General features: G+C 42.4%; 1 protein-coding gene across 1 annotated transcript in view; it reads right to left on the bottom strand.

Annotated features, from left to right (window-relative positions):
* Ttc17 (tetratricopeptide repeat domain 17) overlaps nucleotides 1-25,519 on the bottom strand; it is a 117,554-nt gene that overhangs the window by 2,030 nt on the left and 90,005 nt on the right. Inside the window, 4 exon segments of the mRNA XM_038329916.2 lie at nucleotides 1,675-1,818; nucleotides 3,597-3,716; nucleotides 24,650-24,733; nucleotides 25,326-25,485. Coding sequence (XP_038185844.1) covers nucleotides 1,675-1,818; nucleotides 3,597-3,716; nucleotides 24,650-24,733; nucleotides 25,326-25,485 — 508 coding nt within the window.

The raw sequence follows: 25,519 nt of genomic DNA, 5'->3' as shown, positions 1-25,519 counted from the left end.
CTGTGGGAACAGGGCAGGACAGAAACCCCAACAAGCAGCCCCTCCTGCTACAAGGTTACACATTTGGCAATGCCAGCCTGGTCAGAGACGTAATACCTCAGAAGTCAGAGAGATGACACCAGCCTGGCCAGAGGCAGGCAACACCTCACTCAGGGATGGAACCATCCTGGACAGACACACTAATACATCAGAAGTCAGGGATGACGCACACACGGCTTACAGTCCAGAGCTGCTCATTCTATTATCTGTGAGGAGAGCAGCATGGAACTGCCCCCTCGCCCTCTCCTTCAACCGAAAGCAGATGGCCTGGTTCCCATGTTATATATGGTTATGATGGGTTTGGTAGAATGTTTGACATTTTAAATTTTGAAGTCAAGGCTGGGGTTGCAGAGCTCAATGAGAAACTACTTGCTTAGCATGTGCGAGGACTCTGGGTTTGTTCCCCAACATCACACACGTGCACACGCGCACGCACACTCGTGAAGTCAGACCTTTTTCTGACTAGGAGAGGAAACTGGAGGGCGGCACTGTCGTTCTCCCTGGTGAAAAGTAGCTGCAAAGCTACTGGAATTCATCAGCGAGTGTTTATTTGCTGGGTACCAAATCTGCTTCTGTACATGAAAAAGAGCAACTCTGTCCCAAGGGGCTCAGAGGGAGAGATGAACACTTCAGTCATTTCAAGTGTTTTAGATTGCCAGGCTAACGCCACTGTGCTAAAAAAAACCAATGGTGAAGAACATGTTGTTGTAAATGCTTAGATTCTATATAACATGTGCAACCCATAGGGTCAGAGAGATAGATGCACAATTAAGAACACTGGCTTCGACTCCAGTGATGATGCTGATGACTGAACCCCAGCATCCTCACTGCTGGTGGCTGCTGGATTCTCTTCCTCTGGCCCTTGGACTTTGGAAATGTGGGAGGGGCAGGGAACAATATGGGGAAACCCAAGACTTCAGGAGGTGAAAAGGAAAAGAAAAAAAAAAACTTGTACCCGATTGCTCCCGATTTTGAGAGGATTGGGTGGGCAGGGGAACTCCTAAAAAATAATAAATGACCACTTCCTCATTTCTGGGGAAGCAAAGGAGCCTAGAGCAGCTGGTGTGCTCGCCCCTCCTCAGACACCTCCATTAACCACAGACTATGTAGCGCTGGCCCTAGCCTCTGGCAGAGCCTGTTCCTGGCCAAACTGTGGATACAGCTGGAGGGTCAGGAACTGTTACCTTCCTTCCCCTTGGCATTAATAAATTTAAGTTAATCCTTTAAAAAAAAAAAAAAAGAACACTGGCTTCTCTTCCAGAGGACTGGGTTTGTTTCGTAGCACCCATCTGATGGCTCACAACTGTCTGTCCCCAGGGATCTGATGCCCTCTACTGATCTCCAAGTGAACTAGGCAAGCACATGGTACATATACACACATGCAGGCAAAATGGTCACACACATAAAATACAATCTAAAATAAAATTGTAAAAAATCCAATCCCCCCTCCCCCGCAAAAAACAAGAACCCAACCCAACCCCTCAAAGCCCTGTGGATAAACTTTATTTTGATGTAGCTGGTAATTTTGGACATAAAACTTCTGGGAAGCTGGAGCACAGTGACATATTCTACAACAGCTCTGGAGTCAAGGTATCCTCTGTATCAGACCTGAACTGGCTTACACCCCAGTCTCACCATTGCCACGTAGACATTGCCCAGAGTGAAGTGGTTCACGGCAAAGTGTGGTGCGATCTCCACAGCCATGGTGGCCACTATGACAGCATCATTCCAGAGCTTGGCATTGTGCAGGATGTTGGCCAGGCTGATGAGGGGCACATCCTGGGGAAGGAGGAGAAAGAGAGGGCAACTGAGCTTCTCTCCTGACTTTGTGAACACGAAGAATACTACAGCGATATTTTGTTTATGATCTAATAGATTAAGGTTGCCCGAAGATCAGAACGCAAAGCTAGCCATGCTAGTCAGCCATACAGGCCAGGCAATGGTGGCGGACACCTTTAATCCCAGCAGCCACACTATTTAGTCACAGAAGCTGGGTAGTGGTGGTGCATGCCTTTAATCCCAGCACTAGAGAGGAATATACAGTGGGATTAGACAGGAACTCGCTCTTTTTCAGTCTGAAGATTTCATAGAGGTAAGAGCTCTCTAGTGGCTTGGCTGCTTTGCTTTTCTGATCTTCAGGTTGGACCCCAATATCTGCCTCTGGGTTTTTGTGATTTGTGCTACAGAATAGAGCCCTGCTCCTGGGAGATGACAGAGTGTGACAAGGAGGTACACAGAGCCAGGCTGCTGTTTGCTACTGGTCTCTAAGTGAAGAGCAAAATAGGAGCTTGCACCAGAAGAAAACCCAACAAAACCCTGTCACTGAGAAAGCCTTCCATGAAAAGATTTAATATTAATAATGATAATAATAATATTGATCTACAGGCCTACTTCTGAAAGCGAAGACAACTAACAGCAAAGTGAGCTCTGTGTGACTTCCACGGGAGCGTGCTCTCTGTCACTGCAGATGGTGAATGGAAAGTCCACAGCCAGACACCTGGGCACAGCACAGCCCGTGCTGAGCAGTGACACGAGAGTGTGCTCCAGAGTGTGCTTGTACGCGCTCTTCTGAGCTACAGCCTCGATTCTGTACAAGGCGAGTGTGTCACTTGTAGCAGCTGGCAGATGTGCCCACAGGCCAGGTCCAGTCACTTGTTTCTGTGGTGACTGGAAGGAACTTCCCCCTAACTGTTGTGGCAGTCTTGAGACCACAGGCAAGACCAGCGGGTGTGCAGAGGCTCTCTGGCAGGCACAGCACAATGCCTTACTGTCTGCCTTGTCTGCGGCCCATAGTGTGAAGCACATAAGAACAGAACACTAACCAATTCCCACAGATCTCTTCCCTTTAAACATGCCGTCTGAGCATGGCTGTCACACACTGAGCTCGGTCCTATGGGAGACATGGACAAACAACAAAAAGGGACACATCTCTGTCCTCAATGGGCAGATGAGAGCAGTGTTCAAGGTCTGACCCCAGGTCAGAATGTCAGTGCAAAGCACAGCTGTGTTTGGAACCCAGAGCTGCCCTTGGTGAAGTGGTTCTCCTCTGCCAGCCTGTGCACCACGTGACACACACACACTGGGTCTGTACAAGGCAGGGCACCTAGACTGGTGTGAACTGGGAGTGCGCATTATCACCCGCCATACTCTCGGCCCGTGACAACACGGGGCTACGGAAAGAGCTACAGCAGCATGCGGTGCACGGAGGAGGAGAAGGGCGTTTACTAACATGCACAAAGGGATTGAAAGTCAAGCACTTAGGAGCTGGTCAACCCACAGGGGATGAGCTAACCCCAGAGAGACTCCAAGCCATAATATACCTTGTATGAGGAGTGGCCCTCCAGTACAGGAGAGGTGTGAGGTGACAGACTGTCACCACGATCTCAGACCTTCCTTTATACTCCAACTCTGTGAGGTGGGGATAGCCACAGGCCACCTCTCCCACCGTGACCTCTGTGCGCCACCTTCTGAGCATGTGGACGCCTAACTGAAACAGCAGAAAGCCACTGGCCATCCGAGAGGAGCACACACAGATACTCCCTCACCCCCTCGCTCACCTTCATCTGGTGGGGGGCGTAGTGTAGGGCCTGGCGCAGGCAGTCGATGGCTTTCTTCCCCTGGCCTTTCACTCTCCAGTAGAGGGCTGCCATGCTGGAAAGGACCCACGATGTCTGATTCTGCAAAACACCAGTGGGCTAAGCAGAGTCCCCTGGACCACACACTCAATGCTGCCATTGAGTTAGAGGTGCTGGTGCTCAGCTAGCCACTCAGTGTTCTTGTGGATTCTTGAGACAGTTCCACAAGCTGGGTTCTACTAAATACAACTTTCTACCCATAAGAACACTTTGGTTCCGAGAGCCTGTGTCCTTGTCCAAGGTCACTGGAGTACAAGCAGAGTGGCACTTGTGTCCTTATTTTGTTCTAGTTAACTTCTTTGAACCAATATGCATACTTAAAAGAGAAAAGTTACCTTCCCACCCTCCTCTCTATAAGTAAACACTACTTTTGGTTTCCTATATAGTTTTTTTTTTTATCATATCTTTATGCTTTATATAAGTGACTATCGATATGGAATTATACTATCATCTTTAAAATAAGACTTTATATGAATCAGCGTTTGCGTCACTATAGGAAACAGTGTGCCTTGAAGACTTTCTCTGTTGGCCGGAGGAAAGCATCCTTGTCATCTTGTCAACAGCCACACAGTGTTTCCTGGTGTGGCTGTCTGTCCTCTTCTTCACAGAACTCTTATTAATGAATACCTCTTCCCAATATTTTAATGCTTTTATTGCCTAAATGGGATCAAAAGCTGTGCACAGGTGTGACCTTACTGTGTGAGCATATGTGCACAGTTCCAGAGGTGGACAAGGTACGCAAGGGATGTATGTTCTTTTCACTTGGTAGATACTTCCACGCTGCTTTTCACAGGACTGTGGTGACATTCTGCCGGAGACATGAACAACTCCTATATCCTAGCAGCTGGGCGGCAGAGCCCTAGGGCCCTGTATCGATGGGAGAGCTGAACACCAGCTTCTGTCTGCACTTCCCACTTAGGAACAGCACTGACTACTGTTGTATATCTGTAGCATTTTGAATTCTTTTGTTTTTTTTTTTTCCTTCAGACATTTAGTTGTCTCATTCTGTTAACTTTCCTGAGGTCTTTGTCATGTTTTCTGCAAAAAGTACTTCATGAGTGAGACTTCACAGACAGGTAACTCAGCATGAAGGCTACCTTTGGAGTCCCAGTGCCTCATATGACACAGGTTCTTATTTCTGCAGAATTTGGGTTTTTCATTTATCTACAATGACTTCTGGGTTTCTGGCTATAGTTAGGAAGGCTACCTTTACTCCAAGATGATCAAGAAATTTTACTGTGGGGGGCTGGAGAGATGGTTCAGAGGTTAAGAGCATTGCCTGTTCTTCCAAAGGTCTTGAGTTCAATTCCCAGCAACCCCATGGTGGCTCACAACCATCTGTAAAGGGGTCTGGTGCCCTCTTCTGGCCTGCAGGCATATACACAGACAGAATATTGTATACATAATAAAATAAATATTTAAAAAAAGAAATTTTACTGTGTTTTTCTCCCCAAGAAAATTTTAAATTTCATTTTCACATGGAAATCTTTGATTCATTCAAAATCTAACCAGACATAAAATGTTTATCCAACTTACTATCTTTCCAGATGGCCACTCAGTTGTTTCAACAGCTTTAAAGGAAAAAGTCACCTCTTCCAATTGTTGCCTCTGCCACACACAGAATCCAATTCTTCCATGCGGCGCTATGTATTTCTGTCTCATTTACTGTCTTCACTGGACGATTAAATGACACTAAGAATTTACCAGTGCATGTGCCCTTTTATACAGATGGGCACTGGAATGGCTTCCTGCTCTAATGCCCTATGCACAAACATGTGCAGAGTTGTGTGGGAATATTATTTTAAGGTGTGTTGCTTTTGTTTATGTTGCATTTGCTGAACTCTGAGAAGCTGTGACTCTTTGCCTGTCTAAAACACCTGATGGTCTAATGAAGAGCTGAATGGCCAATAGCAAGGCAAAAGCAAGGACAGGCAGGCTGGCAGGCAGAGAGGATAAACAGAAGGAGAACAGGAGAGGAGGACTCTAGGGGCCAGCTGTCCAGTCAGTCATGGAGTCAGGAGTAAAGAAAGGTATACAGAAATAGAGCAAGATAAAAGCCCAGAGGCAAAAGGTAGTCGGGATAATTTAAGAACAGCTGGCAAGAAACAAGTCAAGCTAAGGCCGAACATTCATAACGAAGAATAAGCCTGTGTGTGTGGTTAATTTGGGAGCTGTGTGGCAGGCCCCCAAAAGAGTAACAGTAAGTAAAAGCTAAAAGAGTAAAACTTTATACAACACAGAGTTTCTGTGATCAAGAGCAGATATTTGCCAATGTGCTGGGCGGCAGGACAGGCAGATGGTCAAACCCCAAGAGAAATCTCTATTGTTTCCTACACACTTACCAACTTAAAATTACCATGGATCAAAAGGGCTCTTTGAGGGAGGTACACGACCTAGTTCTGAGTCTATCATGGCTGTAAAGGGTACTTAAGTGGGGTCTTAGTTTTCATTTCTTGACCATTAGTAGAACTAAGAATTACTTCATGTTTGTCAAACACTTCTTCTTCCTGGTTTTTCTCTGCTTTTGGAAGCACTGAGGCTCATGCTGGCCAGGCTCTCTACTACTGAGCTGTGCTCCAGCTTTCTGTGGGCGGGTGCACAATGATCGTGATCCCGTCATCCACCTGTGTTCCAACCATCTCCTAGCTTTCCAGGCTTTATAGTTAGAACTTCTGCACCTTCCTCAAACCTTCCCCACTTGGAAATCCACCTCCTACATTTCACTCTAGTTCCCAAAGTAATGTTTTTGATACTTGGCCCTTAATTTACCTGGAATCAAGTATTTTTTAAGATATACAAATTAAATTGCTAACCAATAGCCACTTCTCCCTTTAAAGGGCCATAACTACTCTTTAATCCTTATCTTTCCTTAGAAATCCAAAGTTCTGCTTTTCTCAAATTTTTTTTAGGATAAAAAATTATATTAACAAATGACATGGTACACCACGTGTGTCATGGCCGAGGATTGCAGTCAGAGGGTAACTTTAGAGAACTGTTTCTCCCTCGTCTCCATGTGGGATCTGGGGATGGAACTCAGGCTTACACCAAGCCACCTCTAAGGGCTGTGCAGAAAGTTTGCAAGCAGCCCAGAAGTTCCATTTTTCATTTCAAAGCTCTGCAGGCATTTTACTCTGTCACAGTGCTGCCACGGTCAGGCTGATAGGCTGATAGTATATGCGTTTTCGGATCGGCAAGCAGGGTGTACGTAAATACAGAAATATTTACAAACAGAAATATACCAAGAGCATTGACCTCATTTAGGTCTTTTAAAATATCTTTCAATTTTTATCCCTTTCTGTTCATAGGTTCAGCTTCATTTGTTGTTATAACAAATGCTATGAACACATTTTTGCAACAATGGAAATGCAACTTATCTTTGTTTACTGCCCTTACATGCAGCCCACCGAATAAAAATGCTCCTAAAAATCTGACTGTATACTTTCTGAGTACTACGTAGGTAGCAGTATTCTTTCTGAGAAACACTGATTTTTGCCAAACAGCACTATTAATTCTTTTTATTTGCTTGTTTCCAGTATGAGGCATGTTCTCCACAGGCTCAAGTATTAGAGTTCTTGGTCCCCAGTTGTTGGTGCTATTTGGGGAGACAACGCAACCTTGATGGAGGAAGAATATGGCTGGGGGTGGGCTCCGAGCAAAGCCACCGCCTACTCTAGTTTGCTCTGTTTCTTCCTGTGTGTGGAGGAGGAAGTGACCTTGGGGGCTTCCTGCTCCAGAGGCCGGCTGCCACGCCTCCCTGCCATTAGGACTCTACTTCCTGGAACTGAGCTCACACAACCTTCTTTCTGCAAGGCACTCCCGGTCACAGTGTTGGACCACAGCTGCAGACAGGAACTCGGACACTCGCAGGCTGAGAAGAAGTGTAGAGTTGGCATTGTTTTCCCTGAAGCCAGAGAATTCTTTTCATCTTTTCCCATTGGGAGTTAGCTCCCAAGTCCTGCTGTGCAGACCGTGGTGGTCCCAGACTGCTCATTCTGCATTAGTTCATATCAGGCTGTGACTAAATTTCTCAAATGTGCTCTACTTTTCAGAATTTTCTTTCAGTGTGGTAAATGAAACTCTGAATTTTCCTAAGGTTCTACTCCTTTCTAAATTTCTTGGACAATCCACACTGGTCAATATAAATCTTAAAAATACATTGTTGGATCCAGTCTTTCAATAGTTTGACTATTATATTGCTGTGTTCATAAGATTAAGTTTTTAATTTAAATTTTATATATAATACATTATATACTGTAGTCTTGTTTTCAAGATTACTTTTGACTCAAGGAAGTAACTGGATAAATGTTCTCTTTTCTTGCTACAGAATCTATTTGTTGGGATTGAAGTATTTACCAAAAGTCTGGTAGAATTCCCCTACCCAGCTGTGTCGTATTTCTTGCTGAAAACGTATTTTTTTTTAACTTACTGCTCAAGACTTTTCAGATTTTGTTTTTGTTCTTGAATCAGATTAGATAAATTACAGGATTTTTTTCTTTTTTAGGAATTTAAAGTTAGGTATTTTTAAATTGATTGATATAAAGATGTAAGTATGTCTTTATTTATTATTAGTGTGTGTGTGTGTGTGTGTGTGTGTGTGTGTGTAGTGTAAGTGTGGCATAAATGTTTATGTAAGTACATGTATACACACCTGTGCACTGAGGCCAGGTGTTCTGAGGCATTATTTTCAACCTCATTCCCCTGAGAAAGTTCTCTCACGGAACCTGAAGTTAGGATGGCAGGTAATAGCCTCAGCAATTCGGCCTTTCTCTCTCCCCACAGCACATAGCTTATAGGTGGGCTTGGCCACAGCTGGCTTTTTATGTTTGTGCTGGGGATTTGAACCCGGGTCCTTATGTTCTGCCACAAATGCCCTTTCCTCTGAGCCACGTTCCCAGCTCCAGCTGTAGCTTTTTAAAACCTTTTTAATCAAACACAGCTGCAGTTTTATTTTCTCTTTTCTACTGATATTACTTATAATTTTTTAAAGTTAATTTTGTTAGAGGTTTTTCTAAATGTTAACACAATCTAAGTTGTACAGTGTTGACTGTACTACATTCTTAGATGAGTAGATTTTGCTCTCACTTGCACTGCTCTCTGCATCTAATAATAGAATATACACAACTAAGATATAAACAAACTCATAATTATAGATGGATGCTTAATATGCTTCTTGGTAATTCATTAAAAATTATTGAAGCTAGAGAAAATATGAACAATACTATCAATCAATGTATGCCAGCATTTCTAGATTAGTCTGCCTAACAACAGATGCTGTTTCTTTCTAGTGCATGAAATATTTCCCAAGGCCATCTTCTAGAGCATAAAATAATCTGAGTACATTTGACATGTTTGTTTACTACTACACAATAAACAATATGTGCATGGAGATGGAGAATGCTCACCTATTTGAATCAGGTACCACCTTTAAATTAGCAAAAAAAGAAACCACAGGAAGCTGTAAATCAACTTAAACAATCACATGAAAATGTGATAAATGAAATTTGCTCTAAATTTAATGAGACTACTTAGCTTTAGAATAAAGGGAAAAATCCATATTACAAACTTCCCATTTAATTTTAATTAAGTAGGAGAAATTATAAAGGGCAGGTGGTCATGGAAGCAGGGGTCAGGAGAGGTAGCTCAACAGTCAAGGAGTTTGGATCCCAGCAGCTGTGCACATCTATAACGCTAGCTCCAAGGCAAGGGAAGACAGGAGTGTCAGGTGGAGACAGGACAGTTAGGTGGAGAGGGGAGCTGCTAGGGTTGTTCATCTCCAGACTAGGTAAGAAAATGTGAGCCCCAGGATCAGGGAGAAACCCTAAAAGAAACAGGTGGAGAAGGACAGAGGAGGATACCTGATGCCCTCTTTGTACTCTTTATGCACACACAGATATGTGTGTCCCTGTGCATATATGCAAAATACAGGTAATAAGTAAGCTGATTTTTAAGAGGAAGCAGAGGAAAAACTAAAACAACCTCAATGCATATTAAACGGTGGCTAAGATGGATAGAATGCACACACTTCTATGTAGTCTGAGCAGGAAAAAAAAAACACAAACCCTTCCTCCTAATTAGCCTGTATTCATTCCTTTCTCATTTCATTTGATCTTCACTGTTGCTATTAAACTGTTTTTCTTTTACTTTATCATGTTTAAATTTGCTTAAAATATATTATAATGGGTGTCTAGGAAGTACAAACATGGGCCAGAGAGATGGACAGCAGGTAAAGGCACTTGCTGCTAAGTTTGACCTCCTGAGTTTGGTCTCTGGAACCCACATGATAGAAGAAAACAACCACCACGTTGTCAGCTAATCCCTGCATGTGCATACATTAATTACAATTACAATTTTGTAATTAAAAAAACACAGTGCACACATGGAATAGGAAAGCAGTGTAACACCCCCTCGTGTTCATTACTGGCTTTGCTGATCAGTCTAGTTCCATCTTGTCTACACCCTCAATTACATTAAGCCGAAGCAAATCCCAGTCTTTACGTAGTTGTGCCAATAAATTTTTCAGAGTACTGCTGAGCAAAAAACTCATATTAAAGCCCATGATTAATATATTATGTCTAAAATACTGCAACTTATTCTGTAATACCATCCATTATTTAGTTGGCATATTTCCCCCAATTGGATTATGAAAGTTCTGTTTTGCTTTTACAGGTTGAATAATAATTTAAGTGAGGTCCATACACTGCAATTGGTTGGCACATTCCTTATGCTTCATTCAGTCTCTGGAGTCTACCTAGTTCTTTCTTTGGCAATTATTTCTGTGAAGAAGCAGGGCTACACAACATGTAGCCATCCCTGAACTCTTGCTTGCTTCCCAATAACTCCTCCCAGCATGCTCTTCTGTCCCCAACGCTGTCTGTCAACAGCTACCAGGGACTGGATTGGACTCAGATTTTACTTCATAGGGAGAGTGAGAGCAGGATTATTTTTAAATAGTGATGTGAGCTTTCAACACTTCACATACAGTGCCACTATCTGTTTATGAAGCCACTGGACCCCAGGGGCTGCCATATACTTGTGGGCATGGCTACACCCATTAATACACCAGGGATATCATTCCTAGTGTCTTAGTTGGAACATCCTATATAGTTTCCACATCAATTATTTGTTATATCAAGATACAGTGAATTTAGTAGGAAAAATGCATGTGATTTTCTATTTACATTTTTCTATAAACAAGCTGTTCTCATGCACCCTAGATAAAAATTACTACAGCAGATTTATTAAATACAAGTGATAGTTCAAATCACTGCGGTCACTAACGTTGTCACTCACCTTACCCTGTTCTTAGACGATGGGAGCTTATTTACACTGGCTCTGAGTTCTTCTGACATGACTTAGTTCCTGTCTTTGGGTGATTCCTTGTGTTGTCAGACTTGGTAGAAGCTATTTCCAGGGGCTGGAGAGATGCTCAGTAGTCAACAGCATGTACTACACGTGCAGAGGATCTGAGTTCTGTTCCCAGCACCCACAGGGCAGCTCACGACCACCTGTAACTTTAGCTGCAGGGAATCCTCTGCCCTCTCTGGCCTCTCTGGGTACCTGCATTCACATTCACTCAGGAATCCATACGTACACATAGAACAAATGAGTCCTTTTAAGAAAGCAGTTTGTCCAAGGAATACACTCCCTGCAGTGCAACAGGGAGCCTGGACACCACAGCTGAGACACTGAGGTGCTCCTCAGCACAGGCCAGGCACTGCTGCAGCCTCCAGTGTCAGCAATGCTTATTTTACAAATGATACACTATAGCAGAAGCCCTCACTTATAGTTCCAACTCAGGACATTTAGCAGCCCTTTTCATACAAAACCTCTGTTATCAATGATTGCAAGTCCCAAATCTGTAAGAGCATCAGAAGAAGCAGAACACAGACAGCTCTTGACACTGACAATAACTGTTACAGAGTGAGAACGTCAAAGCACAGGTGACGGGGGAAGCCAGGTGCCTGAGATTATGCCGAACTCAACTGTTTCTGTATGACAGAGGAAACAGTCACTGTGAAGGGACACACCATCACCAAGTGGGGTTGCTGGCTGACCAGATGGCATGGACTCTGCACCTGTGAAATGGGGCACATGGAGAGAGAACTCCCCTGTACCATCTCACAAGGTCCAACAGGACCACGTGGCAACCTAGTACATGATGCAGGGTGACGGCGGCAGCGTGGTGCACGCGTGGTGGCACAGAGGGGGCCTGTGCTGAGGCATCTGAGCACTGTGTGGAAAGCTCAGCTGAGTGTTGAGGGTCTGATGATGCTTATTGATCTGAACCTAGAGTGGAGTCTAATTAATGTCATCTGTTGGCAATTGGTGATAATTAATGGCAATGCAAACTCAATAATTCCCCAAGGAGATAATTACTGATGGGCACTTGAAGAATACTAATGGGTAATAACTATCCTAAAAGTTGAAGGCAAGAGAACACAGAGAGGTCTTTGTTATGCTTTGTAATGGTCATCAGAAAGGAAGCACACCACACCTGCTCTTCTCTCAGCCCTATGCTAAGGTACTGGCTTCCGAGTGGGGTCCTTAGACCAGTAGTATTATCTGAGAATATAGTAGCAACAAAAATCTCAAGCTTGATCCCAGACTTATGGAATATGGGGAAGGACCACATGGATCCATCATTATGTTTTAACAAGATTATGACTCTGGTGTACCCTGAAGTCTGAGTACTACAGAAGGCTACCAATTCAGAGCTCAGGACTTTAGTCTGTGAACCTACAATGAAAGCAATGTTGGATTAATGTTTTAGCTCTTCATCCATGAAAACCTAATAACGGGTGGTAACAGGCAACAGAGCTTATAGTGAAAATGACCCTGGTTGGTGAACTGTACCTGGATTAGGTAACTATAATAAAACATGAAAATGCCTTAAATGGGACTTGAGACCTAAGTTACAATGGATCATGTGATTTGTTTGTTCTTTTGGACATTGGTAGAGAAGGGAACAGGCAGAAGATGATCTTCTGTGGAGCTCACTTATACACACCTGCTGCTGTGTTGCAGCTCACTGCCTTTCCTGTACCACACCCTTCTGGTGAGGCCACAAAGCCACCCAAGCTATGTGAAAGAAGTGTTGAACTGGACTGACCAGTTTAGGTGGTCAAGAGACGTAACTATCTCTTGCCTGTACACTCCTATAGTCATGAGCTAAATTACTTCAGAGGGGTTTGTCTATTCATCCATATAGCCTTATTTCTATTTACACCCAGTACTGATTTGGTTAGGTGCTCTTTGCTGTTTCGTGCATATTTGCGCTCTCACTCTTGACCGTTTATTTCCCTTTGGCCTGAAAAGACCCTGCTAGAGACTTTTAGTTGGAGTCTGCGGGTAACATATATCCAATCCTTCCATCTTTGATAGTCTACACATCTTTTGGTGGTTTATCTAAACTTTATTTTTAAAGAATCAAAGCATAATTCACATAGAGAAAAATATGGATCTTAAGTGTAATGTTCAGCCTTGACAATTACTTAAATACCCAACAATCCAGAAAGTGCTTTCATGCTGCTTCCCTTTCTACACTGTCCCCAGGAAGCAGCCTAGCTTCTATCATAACAGTCATGATAAACCTAGTTTATGATGTGTCTAGAATCCCACAGACTCTAGCTTGCATCTTCTAGAATCTCACAGAGCTGGAACCACACATTATGAATTGCCCCAACCCATGTGTGTGTGTGTGTGTGTGTGAGAGAGAGAGAGAGAGAGAAGGAGAGATGAGAGCGCGAGAGATGAGAGAAGGAGAGATGAGAGCGCGAGAGATGAGAGAAGGAGAGAGAGAGAGAAGGAGGGAGGGAGGGAGGGGGGAGAGAAGGAGGGAGGGAGGGAGGGAGGGAGGGAGAGAAGGAGGGAGGGAGGGAGGGAGAGAGAGAGAGTTCAGGTGGGTGGTGTATGTACATTCAAGGAGGAGATACACACGTGATGTGCATGGAGACCAGAGGTTAACTGGTGTCATTTCTCAGGTACCCGCCTTGTTTATCTAAGACAGTTTCTCTCTGACATGTATCTCATCAAGCAGGCTATCAGGCAGCCTATGAGTCCCATGGAGCTTGTCTCTGCCCTCCCCAACCTCGCCCCAGCACTGGATTACAAACATGTGCTGCCACGCCTGGCTTTTTAAATATAAGTTCTGGGGACCAAACTCATGTCTCATGTTTTCATGGTGTGATGGCTGATGACTGGCTCTAGAACCAACTAAAATGCTAGCTTCTGACTACTTTTGCAAAGAACTTTCTTGATTAGATTATTTGTTTTTTTTCTTTTTTTTTTTCAAGACAGGGTTTCCCTGTAGTTTCTAGAGCCTGTCCTGGAACTAGCTCTTGTAGACCAGGCTGGCCTCGAACTCAGAGATCCGCCTGCCTCTGCCTCCCGAGTGCTGGGATTAAAGGCGTGCGCCACCACCGCCCGGCTTGATTAGATTATTTGAAGAAGGAAGAACTATGCCAAATGAGAGCAGCACCTTCTGTTGGCAGCCCACATAAACAAACACAGAAGAAGAAACCTGCCTTTTCCCTGATTTCCTCCAGTCTTGCTGGCACGCCCATCTACCCTACTGCAGCAGCATTTCTTTAGACATTAGAAACAGCGTCTCTGGGCTTCTGATACAGATTCATGACCAGCAGTTCTCCAGAAACTCTGCAGGCCCTAGTGCTAGATAGGGATTTCTGAGACATTCAGGCTTGTGAACAGACAATGTCTCTGGGAATGTATGAGACAGCATACTTGGGTGACCTCGGTCATAGCCTGAAAGCCAATCTAAAAGATTCTTCTTTAATTCTCTCCCCACCCCCAATACAGAGGCACACATTCTATCAATTCTGTTCCTCTAGAGAACCCTGACTAATATGGATGGCAAACACTTTATTAGATGAGCTATTTCCCCACCTCCAACTTCATTAGCATACTTTTGAATTTTGTGGATGTTGGCTCTGCTGTGCTGAATAGTATCTAGTCACGAACACAACAGTGTCTGTTGCCCATTCCTCCACTGTTCCAATTTCATTGGTGAATGTGGATAAAGCTTCTGTGCACATTCTTAATGAGTACTTCTGTGGATATATGTTTTCATATCTTTTTGATAAATGTATAGCAGTAAGATTACTGAGCCGTGGAGATTTAAGTTATAACAAGCTGCCACCCTACTGACAAAGTGATTACGTCACTGGCAGCTGGCTACACCCTCTCCAACATTTGCCATTCATCTTTTTCCTTTTAAACCTACATTTATAAATGTGATTCCTTTGGGTTTTGGTTTGCATTTGTATTCTTTATAATTGCTGAGTTCAGTCCTGTGCCAGATACAGGAGTTGTGATTATCTGGCTCTACAGTGGCTAGTCTCTTTTCTGAAATATGTATTGAAGAGAGGTTTTAATTTTTGTTTAAGTCTAGTTTTTAAATTTCTTCCTGTGCAGTTCATGCTTTTGTGTTCTGAACATCTTCACTATCCTACTCTAAGGATATCAAGATTACCTATGCTATCCGGATAGTTGTACTGTTTTCAGCTTTGACAGCGACATTCATAACTCACCTCGAGTTGCCCTTCAGGGACTACATGAGGTACAGTGGGCTCCTTAACTTTAATGGTCATCTACTCACAACACACTTTCACACTGAGTACTATGGTCATCTGGGGCCTCTTCTGTTTTTGTGCCTCCATTTACCCATCTTTGCTCACCCTGCACACACTGAAGGGCCTTCATTGCGTGAGGTATCTGCAGAAGATGGAAGTCTAGGGTTTTCCTTTAGTAGCTGAGATTCCTTTGCATTCTAGTGTGACTTTCCTGTGAAGAAGTTGGCTGTGGTTTATTTGAAAGTGACACCCTTTTCTCTGACTTCGAAGATTTTATTTAGTCTTTTGTCTATAGTCATTACGATGATAACATAACAAACAATTCTTTGGGCCTCAAACTTTCTTGATTCTATAGAATAATATCCTTCATCATTGTTAGAAAATGCTTAGCTCTTACTTCTTTCTCGAATGTTGCTTCTGCACTGTCCTCTCTTTTTCCTGGATTATGCTGAACTCTTTGCTGTTGTTTGTTCTTTTGTTAGATGTGTCTCTTGTCTTTTAAGTCCTTATGTGAACTCCCTTTAAATTCCTTCACCTCTTTATTCTTCAGGTTGAATATTTTCTAATTACCCATCTTAATGTGACTCATTTCCACTCCTACAACTAATCTCATGTTCCACTGTCTATTCTGACTTCCTAAAATTTAGGATGAACATTATTTCTCAATGTACAGTTTGGCAGTGCTAAAGCACTCACACTGTGCACAATCAATCTTCAGGACTGTTTCATCTGCACACCCAAACTGTGTTAAACAGCAGCTCCTTCCTCCTGGTCTCTGGCAGGCAACCATCACTGTACTACACTGTCTGCATATGAGTGTGAGTGTTCTGATACTTAAGTGGAAACATTCTGGATTTGACTTTTTATAACAGGCTTAGGTAGCAAAACTTCTTGTGATTTACATACATCATAGAATGTGGCAGAAATCCCTTCCTTTTTAACGGCTGAGTCATTGTATTTATATACATTTCCTTTGTCCACTCATCTTTAGACAGGCATTTATACTGATCCTACTATTTGGCTACATAGAGAACAGTCAAACATGAGTGTACAAGTATTTCCTTGAAATGATGCTTTCAATTGATTCTAGTATGTACCAAGAAGTGAAGTTGCTGATTCCCTAGGCACGTCTATCTTTAAGAAGACCTATGATACTCCCCCCCTCCACAGCAACAGTAAGATTTTGTTCATACCAACAGCATACAAGGTTTACAATTCTTCTTCATCCTTACTAACATTTCATTTTATCATCTTTCCTAAAGGAAGTGAGGCCACTTCTATTGTGGAATATTAGTTTAAGATGTATTGCATTTGTTTGTGCTTTGAAATATCTGATGCAAAAATTGTTGCATTTTTTATGTTCATTTAATTCTGTAAAGTTGTGTTACTTTGCTTGATTAAAACATGATTGGTCTAATGAAGAGCTGAACAGCCAATATCTAGGCAGGAGAGGGACAGGCAGGGCTGCCAGGCAGAGGGAATAAATAGAAGGAGAACTCTAGACTCAAAAGAACAAAGAGAAGTGAGAAAAGAAGGAGAGGACCCAGGAGCCAGCTACCAGCCACCATCCACCCAGCCACCAGCCACCCAGCCACCCAGCCACCCAGCCAACCATGAAGTAAGAAGGAAAGAAATATATATAGAATAAAGAAGGCAAAAGCCCAGAGGCAAAGCATAGTTAAAGAGAAACAGGATAATTTAAGTTGGAAAAGCTGGTTAAAAACAAGCCAAGTAAAGGCCAGGCATTCATAAGTACGATTAAGTCTGCATTTATTTGGAAGCTGGGTGGTGGGTCACCAAAGAGGAAAAAAAAATCAACTACACACTTTGGTTAGAGTTTGCCTTTCTCTGACTAGTAATGCACAACACTTTTCTCATGATTTTATCCATTGCATCTTAACACTGCAGAAATGGTTACTTAAACCCTGTGCACATTTTTAGGTTAAATTTTCAGTATTTATTATTGAATGGTGTTGTAGGAAGGCCGCTTGTTTGTTCCTGGCTGCTCAGCTCTGAAATAACCACACAAAAACTGTGTTAATTAAATCATTGCTTGGCCTATTAGTGTTAACTTCTTATTGGATCACTCTTACATCTTAATTCAACACATTTCTATTAATCTCTGATCACCACATGGCTGTGGCTTACTGGCAAGGTTCCCTCCAGCATCTGTCTCTGAAGGGGCTACAAAGCTTCTCCTTGACTCCGCCTACTCTCTCTCTCTATATATATATCTTCCAGCCTGGCTATATTCTGTTAAGCCATTGGCCGAAAGCAGCTTCTTTATTCATTAACCAATAAAAACAACACATACACAGAAGGACTTCCCACATCAGAATGGTAGAACTTTTTGATATGCTTTGGATATTACGTTATCAGATGGATGATTTGACAGTATTGCCTCTCATTTCACAGCCTGCTTCCTGTGTCAGTGACACACCAAAATCTTTTAGTCATGGTGGAGCCTAGTCTCTCTTTTATTGTTCTGACTCCTGTGCTCCTAGTGTCACAACCAAGAACCCTTGCCAAGCCCAGCATCAGTGTTCCATGGATTCTCCCAAGAATCACGTAGTTTTGACCTTTGAACCATTCTGAGTCCAGCTATATTTAAGAGTTGAGCTTCAGCTTTCCCCATGTGGATATACCATCTCCTTAATGCCATTTGTCACAGAGAACAGTCTTGGTGCTGGTGAAACATCACCTGACTTCTGGGCTTCCATTGTTTGGTCTCATTTTAAGACTATGCAGTAAGTTCTTAGTTTCAGTTTTTATGATTCTCAGTCCCCCAAAGTCCATTTAATTTTTTCTCACAGATTCCAATTCTCTAGAGAAATTTTTCCAATCATATTCTACTTTCCTTCTGTCTTCTTGAGTATACTGATTACTGAGATTTTTTAAAATCCTTGTCTTAACTCCAGAGCCTAGATCATCTGCAGGTCTACGTCCACAGTCTCTCCTTTCCCATGGATACCTACTATGATTTAGTGGAGGGGCTGACCTTTGTCTACAGTACCACAGAAGCTCAAGATGAGTTGATCTTCGTTTTTTCAAATGACAAATTTTATTATAAGATTTAATATTCATACTTGAAAATATTCCACTTGATACTGGGGTCCTCAATTTTCTTCGCATTTATTCATCCATTCATTTGTTCACGATTTAATTAATGTGTCATATGCATGCCACATATGCTTGCACCACTCATGTGGGAGTCGGAGAGCAGCTTGAAGGCCTTGGTTCTCTCCGCCTACCATGTGGGACCTGGGGGGCAAACTCAGGCCATCAGGCTTGGTGGTATGTGCTGGACCCAAGGTTATCTTCTTTTTTATGAGAACTTCTGTCTTCTCACATGGTGTGTAAGAGCTGGCCTGCTTAATTCAATGACCAGGAGCTGAGTTTTGGCTTCTACACCACAGGTGCAAAGGCTCCTCTCTGATTGGGTCCTTCTTAAAGGCACAAATCTTCAAATGGTCCAAATGAAATCCTGGGATATTTATCAGAAGCCCCTGACTTCAATGGTGATTGAGAGCTCAAATTCTTGCCTCCATAGTTGGCAAGATCATCTCAAACTTTCCCATGGCTTCTGTCTTAGCTTCCTGTCCTTGTGCTTTGTTGTTCGAGTTTGCCAGAGAACTGCTGAGAGTGCTGAGACCAGGAACCCTCTCTTCTCCCAGAGAGCATCAGTTTCTCTCTCTGGCCAGACGGCTCCCGAGCCTGTGGGTTTGTCTGACTCACCACCCCTCCGTACAGTCGTTTAAATGGAATACTTTATAGTTTCTGACCCTTCTGAATATTTCCATCATTTTTCCCTGCTCCTTCATTAACCCTTTCTTCTGTTACATTTATGCTAAGCCAAGAGATACCAACTTTTTCTTCCTTTTAGGAGCGCCCTTAGAAACGAAGTTTAAAAACGCTTTCCCTCTTGTGCATTTGAAACCATAGCTCCTAGGTGCGCATCTGCCCATCCACTCTATTATAGTGTCATGTGAATGTTAGCTTTTAATGCTTATGTAATTTGTTAACCTCTTCCCATTACTGCATGTGAATTCCCAGTCAATCTGGAAATGTTTGCCACACAAAACATCCGGTCACACAAAGACCCTACATTCTATTTGTACTTACATGAGATCTGCTTTTAGATGAGTTTAAGTCTCTGATCCACTTAATATTTATCTTCGTGTATGTGTAAGGAATGGATTTAATTTTACATTTTTCCTACCCAGTATAAAACATGTATTTCTCTGCACTGGGGAGGGGGTGCCTTTATATGTTAAGCTGCCACATGCAATTAGCTTTCTGTCCTTTCTCATCAGTCTGCGTATTCATGCACCACTATTAAACAGTTTTAATTAAGGACTTCATGTATGTTTAATATGAGGTTAAATCCTCCTCTTCTCCAACTGTTCTTTTTCACAGTCTGCCTGGTAATTCTTCATTGTTCACTCTTATGGATAAACTTACAATTAGCCTGTCTGCTGCTGGGGAAAAACACAGCACTTTTATCGTTAGTGCTAAAATCATGAATTAAACTTAGGAAGAACGAACGTTCTTAGGCTTTAGGGACTTTACATTCGGGAATATGGCTGTATTTTTCCATTTGTTATATCTTTCAACATTGTTTTATATTTTCCCTCAGTTTTAGAAATTTTTTATAAGTTTAAAATTTCTTCATATCTAAATGAAAAGCCCCCCCATTTTAAATATTTTTACTACTTAGTTAACCCTAATATCTAAGTGATCCAAACTTCGGAATGCTGTTGATGTTGAAGTTCTTTTTTTTGTTTTTCGGTCAATCAATACATGACCCCCCTTTTTCTTAAGCACTTGAGAACATGGCCCTGTCGCTGCTAGACATGATGCTGTTTCACCTCGGTCACATGGGTCAAGTGCTACAATGTTCATTTTCTGCTCATTTTACAGTTATTATGTAGTGTGTATTAACATCTACCTAGATGGGAAGTATGGCTACTAATTTTTTTTTAAAGGTAAGTCACGGTATATATTTCGGAGCTATGTGAATTAGATACAGTTAATAGGGCTCATCTACATTGAATTGGTTAGATTCCCTATGGCTGTACCAAATGACCTCAAGTTAGTAATTTAATGAAACAGAAATGTGTTATTTGTACAGTACTGGGGACAAGAATCCTAGATCAGTATTACCACAAATCTGTGATCAGCAGGGCTGAGCTCCCCACACAGGACTGAGAGGAGGATTATCTCCTGCCTCCTGTGGCCTCTGGTGGTGGTCAGCACTCTTTGGGATCACATCACTTCTACCTATGTCCCTGTGGTCATGGTAGCACAGGCTCCTCTATCTCCCTCATGGAAGACTACCTGTGGGTGCATGAAGTCTTCCTATATAAACTAGGAAAACCTTTCCATCTCTCAATTCTGAAAATCTTACCTGCTAATACCCCCTCTAATCTAAGGTAACTTTCATAGACTCTGGGAATTCAGACATAGACATCTTTTGAGGGTTATGGTCCCAGTTTACTGTAGATTCCTTTATTTTTATAAAATACCACTTTAACTCCATTAACGCTTTTTTATCTCAATGTCTCCTTGATATAAGTACTCAGTGATAAGTAATTCTTTTTGTCCCTTTGCATGATGTCATTTTTCCTATCTGTACTTTCAACTTTTCCATATTCAAATATTTAAGTGTCTCTTCTAAGTAGCACATGGCTGGGTTTAAAAGCCAATGCACATGTGACTTACATGTCTGTCTTTGAACCCACTTCCCGATGCATCTGTCACCTCCCGACTCATCTGTGTCTGTATTATTATGTTTGATGCTTTCTGTGCGCTTACCTTTCTTGACTTCCTTGAATTTAATCAGATACTTTTACGCTATTGCATTTTCTTTCTACTAAAATGTATCTTAAAATAATTTTAGTAGTTAGCCTATTGACTTAAAACATACATTTTAAAAACATGTAAATCATTAACTCTTACACTCTGATTGACACCAGTAAAGCTGTGGTACTCTAAACCCCCATTCAGTCCCTAGGGAACTGCTGTTGTGTATTATATGGTTACAAGAGTGAGTTGCTCAGGTACCACAGTCATTGTTTTTGAATATTCATTGTGCATTTCCATCTTAACTGTTGGTGTTCATTTCTTGCATATCATATTTCTACCTAAGATATTTTTCTACAGATCTCCCTTTACATTTTATTTCAGTTTAGATATACTAGTGGAGAAGTCCCTCAGTTTTTTGATCAACTGAACACATCTTCATTTTTCTTTAGCTTCTGAAGGGTGCTTACACTGGTACAGAATTCCGGGCTTGCCACTTTCTTTTGCAAGCAATGTGATGGCTTCTTATTTTTCTTCACATTCCTTCCTTCTTCTACATAAGCATAAGATCTTCAAATTAATTAATCAGTACACTGTTCTTACCTTTTATATATCCCCTACCCAGTCTATTTTTTGACCAGCTGTGGCAATACCTGTATTTTCAGAGGATGGCAGGGTTTCCATTGAGCATCTTAGCTGTGCAGGCAGACACCATGCTTGACACTAGTCCCTTCTTACCAATGCTGCTATCGTCATCGAGGTTGTCCAGAACACAATCTATCAGACGGGGTGTATGGCAGCAACAGTCTCTGCAAGCTCATCACCATTTGCATGTGGAGTTTATATTCATCCTCAACTAGGTAGCTCAAGGCTCATAGTTTTTTTTTTCCTAAAAATTTTATTTTTTTCACTTTTGGAATTGAGTCTTTGTTGCAAATCCAGCAACATGATTCTATTCTGAATACTTTTAGAGATAGGTGAGATGGCTCAGTAGGAAGAGGCACTGTGCACAGAACTGAATACCTAAGTTTGACCCCAAGACCCCACAAGGTAGCAGAAGTCAATTCCTGAAGAAAGTTGCTGCTAACATCTACACAGGTATGGTGTACATGTCTGCACTCAAAATACACACACACACAAACACACAAGAGAGAGGTAGAGAAACTAGCTAGTAATTAAAAATATATGCTAACAGAATATATTTTAGAATTGGCTATCTTAAACTCCAAAAGTAGATGGAAGTTTTTTATTTTAGCTTTTTAAATTATTTTATTCTATTAATTATATTATTTATTAGACAGGCTCTCTTTATGTAGTTTATTTACTTACTGAGATAGGATCTTTCTACGTAGCTCTGGCTGGCCTAGAGGATTTGCCTTTTCAAAATACAGTTTCAAACTTTTTTCTTGAGGAATGTTTTTATAAATTATAAATTTAATATTTGCTTTGATTCTTTTTTTAGGACTCCTATTAAATGGGTAATGGGTCTTTTTCTTTCTTTTATAGCTAGCTTTTTAACTTTTACTTTATTTCTTATTTAAATTTTTTTTTTTTTTTTTGGCATTTTCTGTATTGGGGGTGGTGCTTCTGGTTTGTATTTTTGAAACAAGGACTTACTGTCTAGTTCACGTTGGCCTTGAAACTCACTATGTAGCCCAGAATGCTTGCAAGCCTGTGGTTCTCCACATGTAGCTCTGCCTCCTTTTGATGAAAAGAATGATCCTGTTTGTGTTCTGTCTTCCTTGGTTATTATCCAGCACGCTTGCTTGTGTCTTCTATTGTCTTCATCTGGAAATAATTTCTTTTCACTTGGGATTCTTTTTGGATATGCCATTGCTTCTCCTTCAAATCCCCCCCTACTTTGCAACAATCTCATTCTCTAGCTCGCCCAAGCCTAGCTAACCTGTTCTTCCAGACTTGCTGCTCACAGTGGGGGTCAAGGCTCAGTTCTACCAGCTGTGGGCTCCTTATTGCCCTCCAGACCCCACCATGAGCTCTGGCTCCTCATTGTCCTCCTGTCAGCCATCAGGCCTGGGCTCCTCGTCGTCCTCTAGACCAGCAGATCTCTGGGCTCTAGCCCTGTTCTCAGTGAGCTCAACACTCACACTGTGGTCTGTTTGTGTCTCTAAATGAATACAAAGATCTGTGGACACCTGCTTTATGTAGGACCAATAGTAATTCAGAAGCATCTTCTCCTGTGCAGGATGGAGTTGTTCTGAAGTGGGGTGATCTCTCCTGGAGACTGAACTGCTGTGCCAGGAGATAAGTCACAAGATTCTCTCTTGTTTATTAAAACAGAATTAATTTGCTTAGATAAGCATCATTGCTAACCTCTTTTGAATCAGTTCTTTGTCATACAACATGCCATTTTAATTAGACATGTTTTACAGAAAAATGAGAACTTGCTAAGTCTTATTTAATTTTATCCTGTCATGTTTTCTTCTATTCTTTTTGGTTATCTCTTTCATTTTTTTCCTTCCTGTACCTCCCTTTTTCCCCAGTCTATCACTGTCTCCTCTGTTCGCTGACGTTCAGGGTGAGAGTCCTGTTCTCACCCTGTGCTAACCTCTTCCTGCATTTTTACTTTTGCTCTGTGACCTTGATTCATAAAGTCAGTTGTTTCATGTTATTTTTTAAATTCATGCCAAGAAGGCTAGACTAAACCATGTTTTTGACCCCTGCAGGACCGCTCTGCTGCGTGGTTTCTGCTGGGCCTTGCTGCCCCTGTGTGGCGGCCTCGAGTCTGGGTCACTGCGGCCCCTGTTGTGGCGGCCCGAGTCTGTCTGCCTTCCTGTCAGGTGGAGGACTTACTTCTGTGCACATACCGGGACATGGCTATCTGAGCCGCCTCTGCCTCTACTTCCCATGTCTTCTATGTTGATCTCAAGCACGTTTTGCAATTCTTTACTTCTTACTCTTCACATTTGGGTCTGTAGATCACATCCGTGCCCACTTTCACTACGAATGGGACAATTCCACGTGTGATACTCAAAGGAAGGCAGCTGTTGCTACCATCTGTCATATCCACCACTCAAGTGACTTGCTTTTCTTAATCACTGTTATAAAATAACCTCTTCAATATCAGACAGCACCAGAGAGATTCTTAGCTACAAAATAATCAAATTAAAATGTACCCTCCTTCTTAAGGGAGAAAAGAAAGTCATCTCTCAGAGGAGAGATTTTTGAGCCCCTGTCCCTGAAGCTGTTGGGAAGCAGCACTGCAAATGTGCTTCAGGACTGCAGGAGAAAAGCTACTTTACAAGGTATTTCCTGCCAGCAGTGTTGCTCGGCCTCACTTCCTGGGCCAGGTTCCCAGAGCTCCCAACAGCACCTCTCCACCCCAGGCAGAGGAAGGAAAGGAAGACACTGCTGATGGGCATGCCTCATCCCAGAAGGCAAAGACGGGTGGAAGAGAGGGAAAGTGGTGATGGAGAAGCTATGAAAGTGACCGAGATAGCCTGAGTGGGGTACTTCACCCTGGGCCTCTGGTCTTGCTAGTCATAGGTAGAAGGCGCAAGACACATGTGGGAACCAACTAAGAAGTCTTAGTAGTCCAACAATCTACTAGTCACTTGGGAGACTTACTTTTTCCAACACCTTGGCGATTCGGGTGCCGATCTGTTCAAGTGACTGCTGTGGATACTGGTCTTTGCCGAGATTCTGCAGTACCTGGAACAGAAGGAGATGGCAGGTGACAGGGCTAAAATGAGGCCGGATGTGGATGCTGCTGGTGCTTCTGAGATGGGTGGTGGAGCATACATCAGAATACTTTCCTGGGACCCTGCTGTGCATCTGCTTGGAGCCAATCTATGAAAGATACTCTTCAGGTGACTGACAGCCCATGGCCCTCTCCCATGTAATAAAAGTTATAGACACATAAAGCAGTCATCACAGCTCTGTCCTAGGGACTGAAAAGAATTGGGCTCAGCCAAAAGCCACACAATTCAGGGCCAAGAAAGAAAGAAAGAAAGACAGACAGACAGACAGAAAGAAAGAAAGAAAGAAAAACAGAAAGACAGACAGAAAGACAGACAGACATACAGAAAGAAAGACAGAAAAAAAGAAAGAAAGAAAGACAGAAAGACAGACAGACAGAAAGACAGACAGACAGACAGAAATAAATAAATAAAGAAAGAAAGAAAGACAGAAGACAGACAGAAAGAAAGACAGAAAGAAAGAGAGAGCAAGTGAGCAAAAAGAGCCCTGGCCACATCAAAACTGTGCCAACATTTCAACAGTCCGAACAAGGCTGAATACTCACCTCTGTTAGCTGGCTCTCACCCGTGTAGTGCAGGCTGGCTCTGTTGGACACTCCATGTAAGTGGTCGAGGGTGTGCATGCTTGTGGGGAGATTGCCATTGCACAGTGGTTCCATTGCTGGCTGCTGTATAGGTGTGGCAAAGTCTATGTGCTCTGTGATGCTGAAAAATGGAGATGACCACATCAGAAAATCCA

Source organism: Arvicola amphibius, chromosome 5 (assembly GCF_903992535.2).
Source record: "Arvicola amphibius chromosome 5, mArvAmp1.2, whole genome shotgun sequence".
Taxonomy (NCBI): domain Eukaryota; kingdom Metazoa; phylum Chordata; class Mammalia; order Rodentia; family Cricetidae; genus Arvicola; species Arvicola amphibius.
This window is presented reverse-complemented; position numbering and strand designations above follow the sequence as displayed.